At 44.4% G+C, this 25,230-nt stretch overlaps 1 protein-coding gene across 3 annotated transcripts; it reads left to right on the forward strand.

The window, feature by feature from the left end:
* The first annotated feature begins 933 nt into the window (after positions 1-933).
* On the forward strand, positions 934-25,230 carry DDO (D-aspartate oxidase). Of its 3 annotated transcripts, none has more exons than XM_003898313.5 (5): positions 1,023-1,213; positions 3,232-3,407; positions 8,356-8,464; positions 11,885-12,061; positions 23,686-25,230. In XM_003898313.5, exons 1-5 carry the CDS (start codon positions 1,098-1,100, stop codon positions 24,251-24,253), a joined length of 1,146 nt encoding a protein of 381 aa, XP_003898362.2. In that variant the 5' UTR covers positions 1,023-1,097; the 3' UTR covers positions 24,254-25,230. The 3 variants fall into 3 exon arrangements, with proteins under 3 accessions (XP_031523363.1, XP_003898362.2, XP_031523364.1); XM_031667504.1 differs by having other exon boundaries at positions 1,107-1,213; positions 11,892-12,061; XM_031667503.1 differs by lacking the exon at positions 3,232-3,407 and having other exon boundaries at positions 934-1,213.

Below are 25,230 nucleotides of genomic sequence, written 5' to 3' on the forward strand. Positions count from 1 at the left end.
TAATGCTAAATATATGTTATTGAAAATCTTATTGTCACTATTTTGACACATGACACTGCCTCCCTGTAAACAAACTTGTTAACCGATGCCTAGAGCTAAACCTCATGCCTAGAGCTCAGTAGACACTCATCAAATATTGAATCCCTTCTTTGAATATGTGGGCTAAAGCAGCGATCCCAAATCCCCAGGCCACAGACCACTACCGGTTCGTGTTCTGTTAGGAACTGGCCTCACAGCAGGAGGTGAGCCGTGGGGCAGCAAGTTAAGCTTCATCTTCATTTACAGCCACTCCTTATCATTTGCATTACTGCCTGAGCTCTGCCTCTTGTCAGATCAGCTGAGGCACTAGATTCAATAGGAGCACAAATCCTACTGTAAACTGCACACACAAGGGATCTAGTTTGCATGCTCCTTATGAGAATCTAATGCCTGATGATCTGTCACTGTCTCCCATTACTTCTAGAGAAAACCATCTAGTTGCAGGAAAACAAGCTCAGGGCTCCCACTAATTCTACATTATGTTGAGTTTTATAATTATTTCGTTATTTATTACAATGTAATAATAATAAAAATAAAGTGCACAATAAATATAATGCACTTGGATCATCCTGAAACCATATCCCCATCCCCAGTTTGTGGAAAAATCGTCTTCCACGAAACTAACCCCTGGTGCCTAAAAGGCCGGGGACTCCTGGGCTAAAGAATCATGTGGTTCTATCCTAGATTATCTCCTGAATAGTGCTTCCAGCTCCAATCAATCAACAACATTACTCAGCCCTCACCCCCTCCTTATTGCTTCCTCACCAGCTGACCCAGCAGAGCCAGGCACCCGGCTAACTGTGGGCAGCCAAACGAGGTTGGAAGTTGGACAGGCTCACCTATTATTCACCATACCTACAAATCAGCTGGAGAAAGCCCAGGCTGGCAGCCAGATGGAGGGCTCGCGGGCCAGAAAGGGAAGGGCTTGGCAGAGACAGCACCATGGAGATGACAGGTTGAGGTCACTTGCTCCTTTCTCCAGGGCAATGGATGACAGAGACAGCTGTGCAGGCCAATGGAAAGGAAGACCAGGGGGAATGTCCTGAATCAAGTCACCAATGGGAAGCAGTTTCGCTTTCCCTCTGTCTCAGGGCACGAGACCAGCCAGGCACTGCAAAACAAGTTTTGGTGCCAGAGACTTTGGTGGCTTCCAAGACTGCTTTTTCAGAGACAGGTAATTGAATTCTTGCTTTCAGCTGAGGGGTCGTTCTGCCCGTGCTCTGGGAGTTTGGGGGTGTGAATAGGGTCAGGGGACAGTGATGGACAGGCCACTGTGCCAGGACACACCACGTTGCTGGCTCACTCTCCTCCCTGGCAGCTGGTTATTCTTAGCCACAGATTGCTTGCTCTTTCAACTTAGTTGATTAGAGCTATTTTGAGAGAGTTTCTGGACATGGGAGGCCGATGTGAAACAGCGAAGCCAGTAAGGGCATCGGTGGCTGCAGGGCTGCGCTCCTCAAGCCGGACCCCACCAGGCTGCTCCAGCCTGGGCCCCTTCCCTTCTCTTCCCTCAGCCCTGGCAGGCCCGCTCTCTCTCAGCTGACCAGCCCACTGTACAGCAATCAAATTAATGAATCAAATTAACACAGAAATGCATAGACTGCTCGAGGAATAGGAATAACACACTAAATTTCATTGGAGGGTTTTAAAGTCTCATAGTGTGAGAATCTTCAGAACTGGAAGAGAAAGCAGAAGCCACTAACAACCAAGCCCACGTTTCTCCTGCCAAGAGCCCGTGCTGAGGAAGCTGCCCTCCCTTCCAGAGGAAAGGTGAACCTCTGTGTGTGGGTGGCCATGGTTTGTACCATGTGGCCTCCAGTGCCCTGATTACTGTGCTTTGGACAGAGAAGGGCAACTATGCCAAAGTCGATTCAGAGGCTGGTTGAGCCCAGCAAGCTGGCCTGGTGCTAGAGTTTTCTCCAACAGGGGTGGCAATGACCAACTGGGACAATTGCATTTTCTCTCTCTCTGGAGTTTAAACCTGAGCCATACAGAGAGTGTCAGAGCAGGAACAGATGGGGAAAGCAAAGGCAGATGGGGAAAGCCAAGAACAGGGAAGCAAAGTGCGGGGATGCTGACAGTGGAGCAAGGTTCCATGGGTGAGGGGTGGGACACCGGATGCCAGCCCCAGAACACCCCGCCAGGGCTCCGGGATGTCTGTCCCCTGTATTTCCATTCGGATTCTCCCAAGGAGCCTCCTTTATGAGACCACCTCACTAGGTCTCTCCTATTTACCACCCAAAGGAGCAAGTAATCCATTTGTTCTGTGTTACAGATGAGGGAGTGGAGGCTAGGAGACCACGGGCTGCTCCTCAGGTTACAGAACCAGTCCAGGACAGAGAGGGAACTGGTGACAGTGGCAGATGGCAGAGGAGACTGAGTTCAGCTGCTGGAACTTTCTGTAATGTCCTTATTATTAGAAACAAGTTTGTAGACAGAGTTGAATTTTGAGTTGCTCATGGATCATGCCCCTCACCACTGCTCCTCAGGTAGTTCTGGGAGCAGAGACTACAGCTCTGTGGTTTTCCATCAGCCTTCCCTAGGTTGTGCCTATAGGGAAAATGGTTAAGGAAAGGGGGATGAGGCCAGGCACGGTGGCTCATGCCTGTGATCCCAGCACTTTGGTAAGCTGGGGCAGGCAGATCACAAGGTCAGGAGTTCGAGACCAGCCTGGCCAACATGCTGAAACCCTGTCTCTACTAAAAATACAAAAATTAATCTGGTGTGGTAGTGGGCACCTGTAATCCCAGCTACTCAGGAGGCTGAGGCAGGATAATTGCTTGAACCTGGGAGGTGGAGGTTGCAGTGAGCCGAGGTCTCGTCACTGTACTCCAGGCTGGGTGACAGAGCAAGACACCATTTCAGAAAAAAAAAAAAAAAGGAAAGGGGGAAGAATGTTTAGAAAACTCCCTCCAAATGCAGACCTACTTACTGGCTGGGTGTTCTAAAGGCAAGTCCAAGCCAGTTTTGTGCTACTCTCTAAAAGCCCATGGACACCTTGTTGCCCATACCCCAATATTTAATGGAAAGCAAGCTTATAGGGATACTCTCTTTATCCCATAAGAAACACCAATAGGCTAAGTCTTATTCCAAGTGGCTGAAGACCTAAGGAAAAAACTGTCAAGGCCAAACTTTGTCTGGTTGGGAAAATCCTCAGAACAAGGTGTATAGTCCCCATTTCCCTCGTCACAGGCCCATGGACACAGCACGGATTGCAGTTGTCGGGGCAGGTGTGGTGGGGCTCTCCACAGCTGTGTGTATCTCCAAACTGGTGCCCCAGTGCTCCGTTACCATCATTTCAGACAAGTTTACTCCAGATACCACCAGCGATGTGGCAGCCGGAATGCTTATTCCTCACACTTATCCAGGTGAGAGATTTCAGCTCCTCTATCAGATACAGTAGATGTCAGATAGAATGATGTTAGTGGAATTCTGTTGACAAAGACAGCTGGCTATAGATGTAAGTGTAATATGCAGGGGTTTTTTTCTTTTTTCTTTCTTCTTTCTTTTCTTTTTTTCTTTTTAGACAGGGTCTCTCTCTGTCACCCAGGCTAAAGTGGAGTGGTGCAATCTTGGCTCACTGCAGCCTCGACCTCCTAGGCTCAAATGATCCTCCCACCTCAGCTTCTCGTATACCTGGGACTACAGGTGCACACCATCATACCTGGCTAGTTTTTGTATTTTTGTAGAGACAAGTTCTTGCCATGTTGCCCAGGCTGGTCTCCAACTCCTGGCCTCAAGTGATCCATCCCCCTTGGCCTCCCAAAGTGCTAGGATTCCAGCCGCCATGCTTGGCCGTAATGTGCGGTTTTAACATCCTGTTGGTTCATCTCTTAGGACAGCCTCAGTTATGCCGCAGGACAGAAACAACCTCCAAATCTTAACAGCTTGAAAGACAAAAGTTTGTTCTTGCTCACACTACATGTGGATTGAGCATCAGCAAGGGGCCAGCTTGTCATCAGGGACCTAAGCCGATGGAGCAGATGTCATCCTGATTGTCATCAGAGCTTGTGCCCAGGGATGGAGGGGCGGGGACCTCTGAGGTTCTCACCTCTGTGATTAAACACTTTACAGGAAGCAACTTTCAACGTTTCTGATGATGGCTCATTGGCAGAGTAGGCCACATGTCTCCACACTCAGCAGGAGGCCAGCAAGTGTAATTCTGTAGTTCCCAGAAGATGGATAGCAGAAGCATGCGATGAACAGCACTGACGACTACATGATTGGCGGCTCTCTCTTTCCACTGATAACAGTAATGACTGTCAAGTCAGAAATTACTTGTAATGGAGCTAAAATTATCCTAACTTCTAAGCCTGTATAAGACCAATTATCAGTACGTTTGTAATTAGTCAATATGTATTAAGGCCTGAGATGCATGGATTTGTTTTTTATTATTATTATTTTTAGACAGAGTCTTGCTCTGTCACCCAGGCTGGAGTGCAGTGGCACGATCCTGGCTTACTGACTCCCTGCAACCCCACCTCTGAGGTTCAAGAGATTCTCGTGCCTCAGCCTCCTGAGTAGCTGGGACTACAGGCATGTGGCACCACGCCCAGCTAATTTTTGTATTTTTAGTAGAGACAAGGTTTTGCCATGTTGACCAGGCTGGTCTCGGACTCCTGACCTCCCAGATTGCTGGGATTACAGTCATGAGCCACCATGCCCCACCAATGCATTGATTTTTGAACATGTCCATGCATCCTTTCCTTTCCATATTTTCCACTTGAAATGGAGGAGGAAGAAAATAGCATTAAATAGAAACCAAAATCACGTTGCAGTAATGAGATACATACTCACTGTCCCCATTTCCTCATTTCCACTCTCTTTTTCCTCTTTAATTTTATTTTTTTTTAATCAAAGTTATATATGCCCATAGTTTAAACCATCGAATAGGTTACAACATTGATTGCAAACCCCAGCAATCTGGAATATAAAAATTGCCCTGTCCTTTTAATCTGGAAACTCTTGTTCTTCAATTTAAGAAGCAATCTTTGAGTTACTCAGTTGTTAACTTCCTCCCTTCTGAAGTCCTTTTCCCTCTTTCTGGAAATGTTAATATGCTGGACCTCCCAGACTGGTCCTCCAATTCTTTTAGCTTTCTCCCCCTCCTGTTTATCTCTCTCTGTTTTACTTTCTGGGAGACTTACTCAATTTTATCTTTTACCTTGCTATTGAATTTTTTATTTCTACTATAACATTTCTAATATTCCAAAGCTCTTTTTTGTTCTCTGAATTTTCCTTTGTTATAACATCTTATTTGTGTTAGAGGGTTGCAATGTCCTCTCTTATCTTTATGAAGATACTAATAACAGTTTTTAAAAACTTTCTCCCTGAATAGTATCTGTGTATCTGTCATCTCCAAACTGCGGGGTGTTTTTTGTTTTTGTTTTTTTATTTTCTCATTTTTCATGATAGAGGTTTTTCTTGGCCATGTGGTATTCTTTACCAGCCTGCTGATGTTTATGAGTGGGACTCTGAAGAGCAGATGGGAATTTCTCAGTGTTTGCGTAGGGCTTGTTGCCAATGAGCTCACTGGAGTAAGAGGGCAGGGCCATTTATTTGGGGACATCTGTGAGACATCACAGTTTAAGTTTTTCTTCTTGGGCAGGTCATGTTTCCCAGGGAAGAGGCTTCCATGTCCTGCCTGGGGAAGGTGAAGGCCCGGATGCCAGCTGGCATTCTAGAAGGTGACAGGGGAAGAGGCTGGGGTCCTAGCATCCAGTTTGCATGTATTTCCTTAACTCTCCTGTTTTCAGCATGGCATCCCTGCCTGGTATTTTCCAGTCCAACGACCCCTAAGAAAGAATAGACACATCTTTTATTAGGGTGGTAATGGCAGGGACCTTGGCATTGCAGGTGCAGGAACTTGGCTGGTCAGCTCCTGGGAACTGCCTCCCAGGAAACAAACACGGGCACCTGGTGTGTCCACCAGATGCCAGCTGATATAGCTTGGCTATGTCCCCACCCAAATCTCATCTTGAATTGTAGTTCCCATAATCCCTATATGTAGTGGGAGGGACCTGGTAGGAGATAACTGAATCATGGAGGCAGTTACCCCCATGCTGCTGTTCTCATGATAGTGAGTGATTTCTCAGGAGATCTGATGGTTTTATAAGGGGCTTTTCCCCTTTTGTGCAGCTCAGCTCTCATGCTTCTCTTCCTGCTGCCATGTGAAGAAGGACTTGTTTGCTTCCCTTTCCACCATGATCGTAAGTTTCCTGAGGTCTCCCCAGCCATGCTGAACTGTGAGTCAATTAAATCTCTTTCTTTTATAAATTACCCTGTCTCGGATATGTCTTTATTAGCAGCGTGAGAACAGACGAATACACCAGCTTACACTAAGTGCTTTTCTTTTGATGAGAGTTCTTGGGACCATTTTCCAGGCTCTCCTTTGCCTGCATCAGGCCTAAGTGAGTGTTCAGAAGGCTGCCAGTTAGTCATGGAATCATCCCTCAAAGAGGGTCGCTCATCTGAGGGTCCATAGGGCCATCGAGGCCCGAGTTCTCTCTTTGGCCAGGTGGCTGGGTCTCCTGGACCAGGGTTTTTCTCTCTGTGGTGCTACTAGATAAAGACTTGGTCTTCTCTTTGGGTTTCTTTCCTACACACTATTCAGACAAGCCCAGTCATAACTATCTCCTGTGCTCATAAATGTCAATACCATATGGAGACCATGCCTGATCTGTAGGGTTGTTGTGGGGATTAAATGAGTTGACATATGAAAAGCATTTAGAACAGTACCTGGCACATAGTAAGCACTATATCGGCATTTGCTGTTGTTCCCACCATTCCAGCTATAGTTCTGTTTTAGCAGCACTTGAGCATGAATTAGGTCACCAGGCTTCCTAGACCCACTGTTAGGATGGGAATTGTCTGTTCTTTGGGATGACTTCTGCAGCATGTGAATCTCAGTCGCTATTTTGTTTGTAAGGTTTGGGATGAGAACAGGGAGTTGCATTTTGGTACAACCTCACACACTGGCATAGATTGTTGGGTAAAATCTATTTGTGGTCTAATTTAGTTCCCTCTGCAGCTTATTTTTTATTTATCCCTTATTTCTAAAGCAGCATCCCCAATGTGAAATTTTGGAATATAATGTTAATTTCACATGGGCACATGTTTAAAGATGGCAGTACAGGTTTGCTACTAAAGAAATATTTATTGGCTCTATAACAAGCGAATTGTCTGAAAATCCCGCTACTGACATGCCTTCAGTGACCTGGGGGCTTTGCCTGGGAAGCAGGATGTCTCCAAAGGTCTTTCTATCTGTTCCTTGAATTTCAGGGACACCTCTCCAAGTGAAACCAACTTAGCATCCTCTCTGCCTCAGTTCCCTCGTCTCCTCTGTGGCTTCCCTCATAGCAGCCCCTGAGGCTTATTGTTCCCTGGTCCCTCACCTAACCCTAGCCACTCTCTCATGATCCTTCCACAAGAATCAGACGGCCACATACTTCAGCCACAGCTGGATTTGTCTGTGATTTTAGGTCGTTCCTGCTATCTCTGTGCCTACACTGGACACTATTATTTTGAGGCTTAAACCTCAAGGCCTCTTGTTTCCTCCCCAACAGGCCTGGCACTTTTCCAAAAGTTGTGTCTGGGTCCAACCCCATGTGCTCTGGCAGAGGTGCCTGGGGGATGGTACAGTCCCTACATGCCCCTGCTGGCCTCAGGAGTGCTACTCTGGCTGGCACCTGATTCCATGGTGTGGAGGGTAATGGCAGCCCCTGCTGGGAAGTCTGGCCTGCAGGGGGCTCGCCTCCAGCATGCAAGCTTTGTTTTCTTGTACCAGGATGCAAGCCCCTGGGACTCCCCATCGAGGTGCAGTCTGTCCTCTGTCCTGGTTGGCCTGGTCCCCACAGACCTGCCCATGTCATCCACTATGTTTTCAGCCCCCAAGAAAGAGGCCCTCCGTCCTTCATCCTATTGTCTCAACTGTGTGGCCAGCTGGATCCCACAGCCATGAACTATGCTCTGCTCAGGTTGGTTACAGACCTGCTAAGGACCTCTGTAATATACCTAGTACCAAAAACCACCTTCCAGCTGGCTCGCATACCAGGTTTTGACCTTATTGGCCTGTTTTCCCTCCATTGATTAATCATACGAGCAGATTTGGACAGCGTGTGTCAACATGCAAACCTCTTGTTGCTGACACATCCTCTGCCACAATGTGGCACTTTATATCAATATTCCTCCCTGCTTCCTTATTTTATTTTTGCCTCCTTAGTTTTTTTCCAAGTTTCTAGCAAGGAGCTTATTTGAAGCACTGTCATTATCATCATTTTCCTTTCTGTTCCACTTTGCTTTTCTCCATGATTACAGACACACCCATTCACACGCAGAAGCAGTGGTTCAGAGAGACCTTTAACCACCTCTTTGCAATTGCCAATTCTGCAGAAGCTGGAGATGCTGGTGTTCATTTGGTATCAGGGTAAGTGAAGAAATTTGAAGTTATTTTAGAATGTAGCATAATCTTAACAGGCATTAGAGTTCAACATAAAATATTTACTGAGTACCTGCTGTGAGCAGAGTGCTGACTTTGATGCAGGAGGATTCAGAAAGAGCATTATAGACTTTACCCCAAAGAACGGAAGAAAGGCAAGTTATGGTATTAGACTTTTTAACAATAAACAACAATCACAGTTTCTCATCACAGATAGGATTGATTTTGGGTTTCCTCAGAGACCATGCAGTGATTTGCAAATTTGGTTAAAAAAACATGTAGGAGGTAAATGCTGGGTTTGGGTGATGTGGGGATGGTGCAGCCGATGGAAAGCAAACAGGTATGATGCTGGGATGGCTGCAGAGACCTAAGGGATAGGGACTTCTTATTTATTCGGTCTCCTTGGAGAAAATTTCCTACAAAAGAAGGAAATTTTGTAGGTCACTAAACTTGCCTTTTGAAGTGCCATTTGGAAAAAAATATTTCTGAAACTGTTAGCACACTTCTATTTCATTTTTAATGTATAATTTCAGTAGGCATGCATAATTAAATGAAAATTTGAGAATAACTGCTATTTAACATTTTTATTAGTAAGACTAGCACTTAAAACATGACATCTTTTAATATCTTCCTAAACTGAGATCACTTAATCTTCTATCACTTTCAATTTACGTCTCAGTTTCATCATATGACATAACATACATGTCATTGGTGCATATTACACATGTAACATACATGTGTTAATCTGTGTGATAACAGTCTTTCTGCGGCCTTCTGAAAAAATGTGTCTTACCTCCTCTTTTAATATCAGGCTGCTCACTGACGTTTTCTGCTAGTCTAGTGTATACACTTGCATTGGGTGAATGTCTACCCTTTTCTCTTCTTGTTTTTCCTGACCGTCACAAACACCAAGACGATGCTGACGTCAGTAATTTCCCAAAAGCCCCTCCCCAAAGTAGTAGCTTTGCTTTTCTATCAATCTATGGATTGATTCTTCTGTATAAGTAAATCTAGAGCCAGTTGGTGAGCCAAGTAGAAAAAACATTCTCTTTGATTTATGGTTATACTATCTTTGTCCAAAACCAACATAAGCCAGTCTAATTCACAAATTTTGGCTCTAAGTAATTTTTGGAAACAGCCATGTCCAAAATTCAAATGCCCTGTGCATCTTTGGCATAAGTATATAGGCTTATTCATCTATTTATTCCTTCAAAACAACATATTCAGCATTCTTCAGTATCAGGTTCTTTCTTAGGTATTAGGGATATAGCAGTGAGCAATTTAGTAATACTGCTTGGTATATAGTACATGCTTGACAAATATGTGTTGAGTTAATTTTTAAGGAAGCCAGACACAGTCCTGCCCTTATGTAGCTTATGGTCTGTAGAGAATGCAGTAAATCAAATGAGTTACCAAACTCACTGGGGGCATGCGTTACCAAAAGGAAGAAGTTAGGGTGCTATGGAAGCATATGTCTGGAGAAGAAACTTGCTCTGGGAAGTGATGAGAAGCCATCCAGATCAAAGAGTTTCATCCAAGACGGTCAGGAAGAGTGTAAGTTAGTCTGGCGATGTTGCAGAGGTGAAGTGGGGGCGAGGCAGGGTGGGAGACGAAGGAGACAGCATTCCAGATGGAGGAAACAGCATACACCTAGCCCTGAGTCTAGGGCAACTATGGTGTGTGGGAGGGACTGAAGGAAGTCCAGAGAAATGGGAAGCCATTGAGGGAGTTTACACAGTGAAGTGACTGGTCATAATTGCATTTCAAAAATATGTTTTCTATAGTGTGAAGAATAGATTTGTGGGAAGAGATGATGATGAGATAGATTGGGTGTGGATAATAGAAACAGAGAGTGGATGGACTTGAGAAATGCCTAAGAGGAGATTTGATAGGACTTGTCAGTTGATGGTGTGTGAGAGGTGAGTAGGGAGAGAGAATCAAGGATGATTCTTGGGTTTCTGGCATTAGCACCTGCATGGATGGGTACCATTTTCTGAGTTAGGTAGGATTGGGAAAAGGGTGGATGTGTGTGCGTGTGTGTGTGTGCGTGCGTGTGTAAATGCATGAGACTTCTAAGTGGACTGATCCAGTGGGGAGTAGGTAACATGGGTCTGGATCTGTTTTTGGAGCTCAAGAGAGAGAATGGACTGGAGATATAACCTTCTAAGTGCTTAGGACTGGAAATGTAGCCTTCTAAGGTCTGGCCTGTAGGTTGTGGTGAAGATACGGAAGAAGGCAGTCTAGCCCAGGGCAAGAGTGGGCCAGCACAGAGCCCCGCAGTAAAGGACATTTGTACCTTCATGGGGACTGCTCTGAATCAATTACCTAGAGATATACACATTCTGATGTGGAAATTATTAGCAACTATGCACAGCACTCAATTATTTTCCTTGCTATTTTTGAGCAATGATGATTTATAACTTTTTTTTTTTTTTTTTTTTTTAGGCAGGGTCTCACTTGTCTAGGCTGGAATGCAATGGTCCAGTTCAGTTCACTGTAACCTCGACCTCTCTGGGCTCAGTTGATCCTCCCACCTCAGCCTCCCCAATAGCTGAGACTATAGGCTTGTGCCTCCACACCCAGCTAATTTTTGTAGTTTTTGTAGAGACAGGGTTTCACCATGTTGCCCAGGCTGGTCTCGAACTTCGCCTCGGGTTCCTAAAGTGCTCGGATTACAGGTGTGAGCCACCATGCCTGGCATTATAACATTTATTCATTTACTGATGAAAACAACCCAATATTACAAATCTAAACATTTGCATAGCAGCTATTAGTAGTACTATTACAACCTTCTTGTTAACAACCAAATCTAGACAGGAGCTTTTTAGAAAAGGAGTACTAAATTCCATCTTATAAAGCATGTTACTTTTAAGATGTTTTATTTGCCCAGTCACCAACAACTGCTATTTAGCTACTGAGTTATGTGAACCTAAGAGAATAGTAAAATAGATCATTTTCTCTTTGTATTTATAGAAACTAAAATTTTTAAATGCTCTAGGCCAAGTGTAGTGGCTGATGCCTGTAATCCCAGCACTTTGGGAGGCCAAGGCAGGCAGATCACTTGAGCCCAGGAGTTTGAGACCAGCCTGGGCAACATAGTAAGACTCTGACTCTACAAATAATTTAAAAAATTAGTTGGGCATGGTAGCATGCACCTGTGGTCCCAGCTACCCGGGAGGCTGAGGTGGGAGGATTGCCTGAGCCCCGGAAGTTGAGGCTACAGTGAGCCATGATTGTGCCACTGCACTCCTGCCTGGGTGATGGAGGGAGACTCTGTTTCAAAAATAAAATATAATAAAACAAAACAAAATAAAATAAATAAAAGCTCTAGAGAATGTCACGTGAAGTTTACTAGAAATATGTTATTTCACAAATTTCAGGAAAAAAATTTCACTTAATATGTTTGAGTTGGCAGATATTTCAGAGCACGCCTACTGAAGAAGTGCCATTCTGGGCTGACGTGGTTCTGGGATTTCGAAGGATGACTGAGGCTGAGCTGAAGAAATTCCCCCAGTATGTGTTTGGTCAGGCTTTTACAACCCTGAAATGCGAATGCCCTGCCTACCTCCCGTGGTTGGAGAAAAGGTCAGTTGAAATGCTCCCTGCTATTTCCTTATCTGTCATAGCCATAAATCACTTCGTAGCTATTCATAAAATACATACTGAAAAGTCTCTGCCATCTCTCAGAGCTCTTTTACATTGCCTTGCCACTCACAAATGGCTAGTGCTTTGTAAAACAATCTGAAGACAGTGTTTGTGTCACAAGGACTAAGTCACACCATGCTTCTAGTAATTTGTCTTCTATGTTTTGGTGTGTACTTTGATGCCTGACTTATTCCCTATCCTTCTTGCCCCAGGTAAAACCCTCTTACTGAAACAGTATCTTAGTTTTCCTCATCTGTAAACTGGAACAGTTTGGAGAATATATTTCTAGCTATAAAATGATATGATTTACTCTAATTCTTTGGATGAGAGAATCTTTTGCTTATTATAAATTATTTTTGAATTTTTTCTCAGTTGTGGTAAAGAAAAAAAGTTTCATTATTTCCTTTTATCTTAAATAAGAACTCTGAAATTAAGGACCTATCCAAATTATGCCACTGCTTCCTCACTAAGCTCAGTCTGTGATACCTTGAACTTGCATTTTGGCTTACTTTTCAGGACTTTCAGGAAACTAGTACCTGGTTTCCAGTTAGGAAACACATCAAGAGTATCTCCATTTGAGATACATCAATAAATCTGTCTTTAGTTTAGTCTGGACTTGCAGGCATGTTGAGAGTTGTGAAACACTGATCCTTTCAATTCCCATAGGTGTATATTTTGGTAAATAGGAGCGATGTAAATTATTGGGTAATGTTGGGAAAGTGACTTGAAGTAGGCCGGGGCAAGAGTGATCTGGTACCAGATGTAGGTTATAGGATAATTGATTCATATAATTCAAGAATTACACAACTTTTTGTTGAACACTTACATATAGCTGGCATTCTGCTAGAAGCTGCTCAAAAAGAAAGATAAAATATGATTTATTGTAAAAATAATTTCATGGTCAATTGGGGATGACTGCGTGTGTATGTGTTTGTATATTAATTAACAATGGCAGTAACACGCATAGTAAAATAAACTACAGACTTATGCAGGTTGGAATGGGAGTAGAAAGAAGAAAGCCTAGACCTGCTAGGCACAGGTCAGTGGCATCACAATCTAGTTTTGTAGCTTTTCAAGTGCTCTTCTCACTTTTACCTCTTAGCAATTTATATGGGACATTTTGCTTCTATAAGTCCTAGTTTCATAAAACCCATGCCCTTTTGTGCCTTGTTCACTGGCCCATAAACCACTGTTTAAATGCCAAGTTTGGACTTGTCTACATCAGCTGATAAACGTATATTTTGAGCTATCACATGATGGAGTTGCCCACTAGCCAACAAGCAAATTTTAGCAGCATCTCCATCTTTCCTGTGTGGCAATAGTGTGTATTGTTGAATTTTCCCCCTTATAAAAATGACTAGAAATATAAAATTGGAAGCATTGATGCTAGTGATAAGCAATTGAGGCATCATATAACTTATCTTAATAAAATCCAGAATAAAATACAATAAAACAAAAAAAGTTAGAACATGTGGAAAAAGGCAATAAAATAAAATAAAATTTAGGTAAGTGGAAATTATTAGGCATGGCAAAAAATAGTAGAGTTAACTTTAATGCAATGCATAATTTTTTAGATTATGACCCAAAAACAGCTCAAAATGGAAGAACATGTACAAAATATTGTATATAAAAGGTGAGGTGTCATTAAGGAGTTTAACTTTTTTTGGTATTACTAGTGGTTTGGGTGTTGAAGTTTCATTATTACCCCCAAGTCCATTGTGTGGCTTTCTCATCTTGGATTTTTGTCTTAAGGATCAGTAAGGTTTCTAGAAAACTTGGCTGGAGCCCTGTGGTCTCCAGCAGATCAGAAAGAGGCAGATGAGTGAGAACCTAAGAGTGTTGTTCTCCCTCAGAGACATGGTCTAGGGCTGATTAAGGGCTTTCCTGGGTGGGGACAGCCAGGGGTATGTGTCAGGGATGGTAATTGAAAGAGAGCTAAGGGAGGTAGACAAACTCTAATAAACTCTTCATACAGATTCCTAACATTTCGCTTCATTATTTTTGCTTTCTTTTTACTCCTTATACATATTTTCTTTCAGAACCATTTGAAAGTAAGTTGCAGTTTTCCTCTTGTGGCTCAGGCTGGAGTGCAACGGTGTGATCTCGGCTCACTGCAACCTCCACCTTCCGGGTTCAAGTGATTCTCCTGTTTCAGCTCTCAAGTAGCTGGGATTACAGGTGCCCGCCACCACACCCGGCTAATTTTTGTATTTTTAGTAGAGATGGGGTTTCACCATGTTGGTCAGGCTGGTCTCAAACTCTTGACCTTAGGTGATCCACCCGTCTTGGCCTCCCAAAGTGCTGGAATTACAGGCATGAGTCACCGCGCCTGGCCCCAGGTTTAAATATTTAAATACTTGTTCTCAGAACAAGGGTATCCTCTTACATAAACATAGTAGTATAATAAAATCAATATCATTATATTGACACAACACTAAAATCTATGGACCTTATTCATATTCTGCCAATTGTCCAAATAATGTCCACATATAAATATAAATACACACAACCCATAATTTTTTCCAGTCCATGATCCCATTGCAGTCACACATTGTCTTCAGTTGTCATGTCTCTTTAGTCTCTAGTCTGTCTTTGTCTTTTATTACATTTACAAGTTTGAATAGTACAGATCAGTTGTTTTGTGTAATAGAATGTCCCTCAGTTGGGGTTTGTGTGATGTTTCCTCAGGATGGGATTGAGGTCCTGCATTTTGGGAGCTTATAGGTAATCAGGGAAGGGAATGCATAGAAGTAATGTTGAATACTTATTGCATCATAGCAGGAGGCAGACGATATCAGTTTATCCCCTTATTGGGGCTGCTAACTTTCATCACCCAGAATGTCAGGTATCTCTACTGTGAGGTTACTGCTTTTTCTCTTTGTAATTACTAAATATTTTGTTGTGACATACCTGAGACTATGTAAATATCCTATTCCCATGAAATGAGTTCCCATGGAAGTAGTACTTTCACCTACAAGTTTTAGTATCCATTGATGATTCTTGCCTGAACTATTTATTACTGTGATGTTTGCCAAGAGATCATTTTATAACTCCATCTACATAGTTTGCTTTCTACTGCAAAGAAGTTTTCCTTTTCCTATATTTATTTATATCAGCATGAACTGATGGATACCTATTTTATTCAATGAATTATAATTTACTCCCTCTAATTATTTTGATGTTCAAATTGTCCAAGATTAGCTGAGTAGGAGCCCCTTCAAAGTGCTCTTGTGTCTTTTTGATATGTTCACTTGATATGCTTTTTTTTTAAAGCACTTTTTTACTTTGGGGCACAACAAAATTCCACACACCCCAAATTTTGAGAAGAAAAACGTTTTCTTTTCATGAATATTTTCCACCATCTTTCCCTTAACACAAACCGGATGCAATGCCACAATTTAAATTTATGAATTCAGTGAAGAAAGAAATCATCTTTTCTCTTTTTCCATTCTCTTCTCCTCTGTCCCCTGAAATTTTCACTCTGTTGCAGTGTAAATCCTGATTTGAGGTGTAGCTAAAGAATACACCCAGCATCAGACCCACCTCTACCACAACCACCAGGAAGGCCAAGTTGACATTTAGGATTTCTAGATTCCTAAGAGTGCCGCATCTTCACATGGCAGCAAGGGGGCCCAGGGGCATGCCAGGAAGCACCCACCCTCTTTCCGTATCTTCCCTGAAGACAGTTGTCCTTGGCCACTCCTTGGGCTCCGGGGTGCACACAGTGGCACAGTCTGCCCCTGGGAGGAAGACAGTGCAGGCCCTGGAAAAGGACAGGGAATATGGGGCACCTGGGTCCCCAGAAGACGGGCTAGAAGTGAAGGGAGAGGACTCTGGCTGGGTGCATGCCTGAGCTCCACACACTCAAGAAGAAGGGTATGGCTGGAGAAGGGCCAGAGCGGGGTCCTCTGGTTGACCAGCCGAAAGAAGGTGCGGCTCAGATGAGCCAGAGTAAGTTTTGAGTCCTAGTGATAGCCTTGAGCTTATGAGTAATCAGGGAAGGGGGTGTGAAGCTTTCTTCACAAACTTTCTTCACCCAAACTTCCACTGAAGCATTGGCTCTAAAGTCTAGAGGTGAAATGCAAATGCTTACCTCCTCCTGGGAGAGAGGGCTCATTGCTTTCATTTTGCTTTAAGGGGCAAATTGTTGATAAGGCCCTGGGGAGATAAGGAGAGTTCTGATGGGGCAGGGAGGGGGCGTGAAGGCCCAGGGTACTTGAAGAGGTGTCACTGTGGGAGGGAGCAAAGGCAGGGACGCCAGCCTCCCCCCCAGCACACAGTCACCTCCTCTGAGGAGTCCTCATAAGTCTCCCAGTTGGCCTGGTGCCGCCCTGCGTCGTGGGCAGTGTCTTCCTCTGCGGGGGCTGGGGCTCCCCACGCGGGACGGTGAGTGGGCGCCAGTCCCCGCCCCGGCCCGCTCCTGCGCACCCTCCCGGCTCCCACTACTCCCGGCAGCCCGCGTCATTTCCACACCGAACCAAATACTATCTGAATGATGTCTTCTTCCTGCTTCCAAAGCATCGCCTTCTAGAAGACAGGCCCCGGAGTTCCATCATCGCTGTGTTTTCAGGCCTGACCGCTGACTGCGGGAGGAAGGCTTAGGTCAACCCTGCCACCCCGTCCTCAGCTGCGGGCTTGCGGTCGGCATTTCCCGCCACTTAAAATGACCCCCGCCAGGGGGCTTCAGGCCGCAGGGACCGCAACGCCATCGGCCTGAGACCGGCGGGGGCGGCGGTGCCTGGGAATACGCCGCCTCCGGGCTGTGAGTCGGTTATCGGCAGCGGGGAGGAGAGGACCGAGGGCTGCCCTTGTGCCCCAGAGTCCTGGGGAGACCTTCTTCAGTCCGTTTGTTTGATACGCGGGCCCGCCAGGAAGGCGGCGGAGACGTGCGTGCCTCAGACAGAAGGCACGGGGTGTGCAGCGGCGGAAGACTTCGGCGCTTCTGCTTCTCAGTCCCTGGTACCCCTGAGACCTGGCTCCCTCCTGACCCCGGTGTGGGGCCTCCACAGACAGCTCCCGATGGCCCCTGGCCATGCAGATTAGCTCCCTGCAGCCCGGAGCCTGAGTCCGACCAGGCTGGTGGAAGAACAAGGCCACGTGTCCCCTTTCCTCCCGCAGGAGGCTTTGCAGCGTCGGACTCCTCTCAGCCCAAGACGGGCCTTTCAGGGCGAGCACTTCAGGCAGGGTGGGCGGCAGGGCCACGTCCCGGTGAGGGAGCGACACCTGGGCCTCACTCTGGGCTGCCGCCCACTGACCTCCTGCCAGGCGACCCCGATGGGACGCCACACAATCTCTGCTTGTTCCTCACACTCAGGGTCTATTTTGTTGCCACCTACGCCTCTTCCACACAATATGAGTGTTCAGCCTTCAGTGTTCTCACTCAAAAATAAGCATTTTCTCAGCAAGCCACACAGCAATGGCTTCAGCCTAAGCACGATTCTTCTGAAATAATACAAACTTCCACAAAAAATGTTTTTGTACTACAAATTAGATCGTTATTGTTTTTCAAAAGATAAAAGAGATCATCTCCTTCTCCAAAAAAAAAATAATAATAATAAAACAATAATGCCCAATAATATACAGAACAAACACAAACAAAAACCCCACAGAGTCTGAGTCACCTATGCAGGTCATATTTTATATCATATTCTGCCAGTGGAGTTAAATTCTGCTGCTTTATTACTGGCTCCTTCCAGGAAATGAATCAGCGAGGCATTAAGTCTTCCTCCAGGCAGCCCATCTAAATCAATCCTCCCCGAGGGACCAGGATTGTGCTGCCTTTGATGACATTCAGAAAACTGGGTGGCCCATTTCTGTGCTGGGCCGTGGTAACATGGACACACTTATCTCTTTCCAAGAGGCCATGCCTTATCCTGTGTCCCCAAGGAGGCCCCATGCTGACCTCAGCGCTGACCTCAGCACTGACCACACTGAGCTAGTTGCCTGGTACTTTCCCTGCCCCGCCTCTGATTAGGCCTCTCTGTAACTTTCTCTGGGAGAGTCCTCTAGCGCCCATCTTTTTCTTCTCCTGTATCTTGTGTCTCCTGCTCGGCCTGACTCACAGCAATGCCTACGAAAGAATCTGGCTTCCTTGGCACCATCATTAGGCCCATTAGACAGCCGTGTCTGCCCTGGAGCTCACCAGGAGCTTGTCCTTTCCCCTGTCCCCCCTTGTCGTTGACGGGCTCTCCACATCACAGCCCCTGCCTCCCTGTTTAGTGCTAGCTGAGATTCCTTTCTTGCCATGGCTTCAGCTTCAGTGGAGTATGGGAATTGCCTCTGATTCCAAGAGCACAAAGGGGATGAGGGGACTCTTTGCTCCTGGGAGGTCGAGTGTGTGTGTGTGTGTGTGTGTGTGTGTACATGTGCATTTAAGATTTGCTTAGTGGACCCTTGTTTTCCTCAGGGGCACAGCCAACTCAGTTAACCTCCTTGCTGAAACTCCCAGTGAGGTGAAGGAAAGGCGCTGAGGATGACCATCCTCCATGTTTGTGAATCAGGCTGATGCAGTCCAGCAGAGGGCTAACTTAAGCTTGGGGAAATGGACGCTCTTATGTTTTAGGGTGATGACCAGAGGATGTTAGGCTGGGGCTATTTCATGAGTCCTGCTTCTTGAGTGCCCCCAACCCCATTTCCTCATGGGAGGTTGGGACAGTGGTGTTCTCTCTCTCTGGGATGAAGTCTTGCTCAGTTGCAAGAAGCCCCAAGAGGAAAGTCACCATGCTTCTTGTACCTCCAACCATGTCACCCCAAACTTGCAGAATAACTACCTCATATGGTCATAAAAGCAGCCTGGTAGGCACTTGGTCACCTAATTTAACATCTGACTTCTGGGTACAGTTTCCTCCTATGCATTGGTGCCATCTTATGCATTGCCCATGGGGTACATAATAATGACTGGGCATCGCTATGTGGTTGCATTACAACAGCATGAAGGTGACCAGTCTCCAGGCACATTTAATGAGTTTTCCTCTGGGATCCAAGGCCTGGGAGCAATGCAGCACAGGAAACCTGACAAGGGCTAGCCACTAGGATAGCTTAAGAAGTCACTAGGCACAGGTTGGACTTTTATCAGTAGCTTGACCAGCCGGGAACCCTTGGAAAAGAAAAGACATTTGCACTTATTGAATTCTTGCATAATCGTCGTAAAAAGCATGTAAGCTAGGCACTCCTATCCCTAGGAAACAATTTCAGTGAGTTTTAAAAATTTGCTGCAATCCCAAGGCTGACAGATTCTCTTATTCCCCCGAATTACGAAAATAATTCTGCGTTTTAATTAATTAGGATATCTGGAGCACAGAACATAATGTTCAAATATTAACACATGGAATCTACAATGTAAGAATCAAAAAACCCCACAAAATGAAAATAATGTTCAAATAATGATCAGTTAAAACTTTTCAAAATTGAAATATCATCCTTAATGAAACATAAGTGACATACAGGTATGGAGGAGGGTAAGAATACTCATAGATGATGCACTGGGTCTTGCATTTTACAGTAGCATGAAAAACCCCTAAGCACTTTTAAAAAATAAAAGGTCTTTATTGAGCAGCTATAGTGTGTTAGGCACAGTGTTATGCTTTTTCCAGATGTTGTCTCATTTCATTTTCACAACGAGCCTAGGGAGTCAGTATTATTACCCCCATATTATGAATACGGGATTAAAGCTTAGAGAAGGGGAATAACTTGGCCAAGGTCATATGAATCGTAAAGGGTAGAGGCCTCCTAAGCACTTTTTAAAGGTGTTTTCTTTGTGTTCACCTTTTGAAAGATTATAAACACACTGAAACGTGTTGCTCAGTATTACTACAAAACTCCAATTTACTCTTCTTTCTATGCCGATGTTAAGGTGAAAACCAACCTTTACAGAGTTATTTTACCTTTAAAAACATTGATCTATTACTGTATGTTTAAGAACATAATTTAAGTTTCTAAATTCGTTGTTCTTACCGATAGAGCCAAAAAAAAAAACCTGTCCCCATAAAATTTGCTACATTAAATACTTTTTATGTATGAACAGTTTTACTTATAAAACAAACAAACAAACAAACACAACAGTAGCTCCAGCTTCATTCTCTGTCTTTTAACTACTTTTAGTTACACCAAAAAGTAATCCATTGGCTTTATTGGTTCTCCGTGGCCCCAAAGTGTAGATGCTTGCCCGATTTTTTTCTTTGGTTTGCTTGTCTCAGGTAAACAACATACTCCCTTCCTTGGATTTTTAGAATAAAAAGCAACCGAATTTAGGTTCTGTTGTTTGAAGCACTGATGCTGGCAATGCAGCTTGCATTTAATAGGAAGTGCGTTGCAGGTTCATGTGATCTCAGAGCAAGCGGAACCTCTGAGTTCTTCTTGCCTCCTGAGGGTGCTGGACAGAGTATGCCTCCCCAACAAATATTGTTGAATAATCAAATGAGTCTATCCAGATGGGGACTAAACTATTCTCTTGAACTACTAGGATGACATTTGAGGTCTCAGAGGGAGGGAGACTTAGTGATGTATTTCCTGTCAGAAGCTATTCTTCAGCTGATGCAGGAGAATGAAGAGGATAGCTGGCTACAGGCTCTGATGCTGAATATGAAGGTTGAGCGATTATTATTGGTTTATTCCAGATAGCATTGAGGAGACAGAGATATTCAGACGACCATCAACCTGAGATTTTCCTTTTCCTTCCTTCCTTCCTTCCTTCCCTTCCCTTCCTTCCTTCCTTCCTTCCTTCCTTCCTTCCCTGTTTCTTTTCTTTTCTTCTTTTCTTTTCTTTTCTTCTTTCTCTTCTCCTTCCTTCCTTCCTTCCTTCCTTCTTCCTTCCTTCCTTTTCCTTCCTTCTTCCTCTCTTCCTTGCCTCTCTCTTCCTTCTTCCTCCTCCTTCTTTTTCTTTGAGATGGTGTCTTGTTTGTCTCCTAGGTTTGAGCACAGTGGCGCGACTGCTTGTCTCTGGCACCCTCCAAGTTCAAGGATCTCTTCCCATCCCGCCCTGAGTAGCTGGAATTACAGGCGTGTACCACCACGAACGTGAGGCATTTTCTAGGAATGCAATTCAGCATCAGAAGGCCAGTTTTCTGCTGATCTTAATACAAGTTTCAATTAAACTTTCCAACCGGGAAGTGGGGTGGAAAGTTAGAATCACTTCAAAGAGTCCCTCCTTGCTAAGTTAAAATTAGTTGTCAAACCCATGCCATCATTGACCACCATAGCCACTGCAGAAATTTCTGTCTTTTCTTATTATTTTCCTTCACATTAAATCTGTTTATCTGGCCTTGAAAGTAGATAGTGCTCAGAACTGCTGTGATGATCACTTCTGCTCTCTCAGGGGCAGGCAGGATACAAGCACTCTGTCTCCATTTTCGAGGTCAGCCCTTCCCAGTTTCTCCCTGAAACGGCTTGGATTGCAGCAGTCGGAGAAAGAAGATGCCAAAGTTGTGCCACCCTGTATTTTTCTCCAGACAAAAAGAACCAAGAGGATGTGTAAGATCGGCGTGGTGAGTTGGCAGGCAAGCAGGAGACCCAGGAGAGCCGACGGTGTAGCTCCAGTCCAAAGGCCAGCAGGCTTGAAATCCAGGAAGAGTCAACGTTTTTGTTCCAGTCCAAAAAGAGGAAAAAGCCAATGTCCCAGTTGGAAGGCAGTTCAGCAGAAGGAATTCTTTCTTCCTTGGAAAAGAGTCAACTTTTTTGTTTTATTCAGGCTTTCAACTGATAAGATGAGGCCTCCCCACATTAAAGAAGGCAATTAGCTTTACTCTGCCTACGGATTTAAATGTTTTTCTCATTCAAAAACATTTTCTGCAGAAACGCACAGCGTATGTGTGACCAAATATCTGAGAACCCACAGCCCAATCAAGTTGACACATAAATTAACCATCACAGGCCCAAACCAGGATTTCATATTGTCTTTAGTATTGGCTAACACTTACTTCCAGTCCACTAGGTATGGGGCACTTAGCTGGGTCATAGGGATGGTAAGAAACATAAGATACAATCTCTCCCCTTGAGGAATTCGTGATTTATTGATAACAGTCCTCTAAAATGTATTGTGATTGATGACTGTTCAAAGTAGTGGCCATTATTTTATTGGAACCTCACAACCATCCTGTGAGACAGGCAAGGGAGGTATCCTCCCCACGATGCAGATGAGGAAACTGAGATTTGGAGAAGTGAGGTGAGTTGGCCAAGAGCTCAAAGCTAATGTGAGGCAGAGCTGGGACATAAAGCCAGGCTTTCTGATTTCACACCACTTCTCCTTTAAAACTTAGTCAATTCTGCCAAGCGTTTACACTTCTGTCTGCCAGTTCCTCTGTCAGCCCTTGAGGAAGGGCACTGCCACTCACACCCTTCTGGTCCCTCTTAGCAGCGCCCTGCATGCAAGCATTCGGTCTGCATCTATTGAACAGAGCTGCTGATAGTCTCTTTCTCTATTCTACAAGTGACCTGTGAATAAGATTACACGTCCTAGAGGTTATTGTTTATTGGGTAGACTTTCTGTTTTGTGAGATTAAAAAAGTTCTGGAGGCCGGGTGTGGTGGCTCATGCCTATAATCCCAGCACTTTGGGAGGCAGAGGCACGTGGATTGACTGAGCTCATGAGTTGCAGACCAGCCTGGGCAACATGGCGAAAACCTGTCTCTATCAAAAATACAAAAAATTAGCCGGGCATGGTGGCACATGCCTGTGGTCTCAGCTACTCAGGAGGCTGAGGTGGGAGGATCACTTAAGCCCAGGAATTCAAGGCTGCAGTGAGCTGAGATCATGCCACTGCACTCCAGCCTGGGTGACAGAGTGAGACCCCATCTCAGAAAAAATAAAAATGTTCTGGAGATGGATAGCTCATATGGATGGTGATGATGGTTGCACAACAAGGTGAATGTGCTTAATACTACTGAACTTTACACTTAAAAATCATCAAAATGGTAAATTTTATGTTATGTGTATTTTACCTCAATTTAAATAAAGACTACAGGTACTGGATAAGCCATTTCTTTTCATGATTGATATAGTTGGTCCAAAAAACATAACAATTACCAATCACAGCTGCCATTTAGCTCATCAGCTACAAATATTTTGTGTTCTTCTCGTGCTAACACACTTGTAGACATAAAGCTGGTGGGGATATGACCCCTGTATCTTTTAGTTAGGGAGACCAGACTAATACAAAGGAGCATGCAAGAGTTAACAATATGAGATAAAATGTATCAAATTTAGGTGTTAAATAAGTAGTAGAAATAAGAAATGCTTGGACATTTAAAATACCAAATCAACTTGGCATTTATTCAGCATCTATAACAATATAGGAATTCTACAAAATTTTAAAAGGGCAAAGCATATAATTACCTTTGTTTTGAACTTTCAAGTGGTTTCCATTTAGATTCAATTTTAGAAATCCCCAGTTCCTAGGATGTGAAGCAGTTGATGGCTAGAATTTGGCCTGATTGGGCCCTGGAAGCTCCTGGGGTGTTTGTTCATCAGATGATCGCCTAATTTTTGTTCCTGGGTTCCTTTTCTTTACTTCCTAGAAGTAGTTGATCAGGATGCTGACAAAGGTTCACTTCATGACCTCTCTTCCATAGGATAAAAGGAAGTGGAGGCTGGATGCTCACTCGGCGAATAGATGACCTGTGGGAACTTTATCCGTCCTTCGACATCGTGGTCAACTGTTCAGGCCTTGGAAGCAGACAGCTTGCAGGAGACTCAAAGATTTTCCCTGTAAGGGGCCAAGTGCTCCAAGTTCAGGCTCCCTGGGTGGAGCATTTTATCCGAGATGGCAGTGGGCTGACGTATATTTATCCTGGTACATCCCATGTAACCCTAGGTGGAACTAGGCAAAAAGGGGACTGGAATCTGTCCCCAGATGCAGAAAATAGCAGAGAAATTCTTTCCCGATGCTGTGCTCTGGAGCCCTCCCTCCACGGAGCCTGCAACATCAGGGAGAAGGTGGGCTTGAGGCCCTACAGGCCAGGTGTGCGACTGCAGACAGAGCTCCTTGCCCGAGATGGCCGGAGGCTGCCTGTAGTCCACCACTATGGCCATGGGAGTGGGGGCATCTCAGTGCACTGGGGCACTGCTCTGGAGGCTGCCAGGCTGGTTAGCGAGTGTGTCCATGTCCTCAGGACCCCCATTCCCAAGTCAAAGCTGTAGATGACATAAAATGACAGCAAATAGACTGAGAGACTGTTGATCAAAGCACAGAATAGGTTCAAATGACTTTTCCACTGCATGTAAGTTTAATTAGACATTTCTTTGTTTTCAACATTAGAAGTGGTGTAACATGTAAGCTGAGCACAGTGGCATGCCTATAGTCCCGGCTACTTGAGAGGCTGAGGCAGGAGGATCACTTAAGCCCAGGAGTTTAAGTGCAATCTGGATAATATAACCAGACCCCACCTCTAAAAAACCCAACAACAACAAAAGAAATGATGCAACATGTAGGCTTCCTTAGGAAGTCTACCATTAATGACATAGGGCATAAAGCTCTATTTTTTGTTAAAAATACTTCTTATAGAGTAAAATTTCTTTAGAACTGATGTCCAAGGACCTATGCAGATTTATATGAATGTTGGAAGCTACAGAGATTTTGATATCATTTGGCTTATAAATCCACAGGAAGAGATAATGTATGGAAAATACTTAAATCACTGTCAATTGTAGAGCTGCCCGTGATCTTCATAGGTTATAGCCAAGTCAGCAACATAATTCCTCTAAATAAAATTACATGGTGCTCACACAATGCAGGATTATTATGTTTAATTGAAGACAAAGCATGCTTGCTCCTAGTACTGGCGGCAACCTTTTCCTCCCCTCAGCTGGTAATGATGGTAGGAGACAGAGATGAAGCTGCCTGTGGATGTCATATCAATTCACTAGCTGCCTGGGGTCAAACACCTAGGGGTTGTACATTCCATTACTGTAAATGATTGAGAGCTGGTTTGCGGTATGGTTGGCTTAAGCATTTTTGAAGATGAACAGCATGTGCAGCCAAAGAACTAATTTGCTAATTAAGGTGAAACAATCATTCTGAATGAAATATAATCAGAGTATTCTGCAGTTTGTTAAGAAGTTTTGGGGAGGAGGGGAATGTGTCTCACAATAAAATGAGTTGGAATTGTGGAGCTAAA

Source organism: Papio anubis, chromosome 6 (assembly GCF_008728515.1).
Source record: "Papio anubis isolate 15944 chromosome 6, Panubis1.0, whole genome shotgun sequence".
Classification (NCBI taxonomy): domain Eukaryota; kingdom Metazoa; phylum Chordata; class Mammalia; order Primates; family Cercopithecidae; genus Papio; species Papio anubis.

Coding starts and splice junctions, on each gene's coding strand:
- DDO (XM_003898313.5), top strand. CDS start 1,098: ATGGGAAGCAGTTTCGCTTTCCCTCTGTCTCAGGGCACGAGACCAGCC. Junction 3,408..8,355: donor TATTCCTCACACTTATCCAG/GTGAGAGATTTC, acceptor CCATGATTACAG/ACACACCCATTCACACGCAG. Junction 12,062..23,685: donor CTCCCGTGGTTGGAGAAAAG/GTCAGTTGAAAT, acceptor TCTCTTCCATAG/GATAAAAGGAAGTGGAGGCT.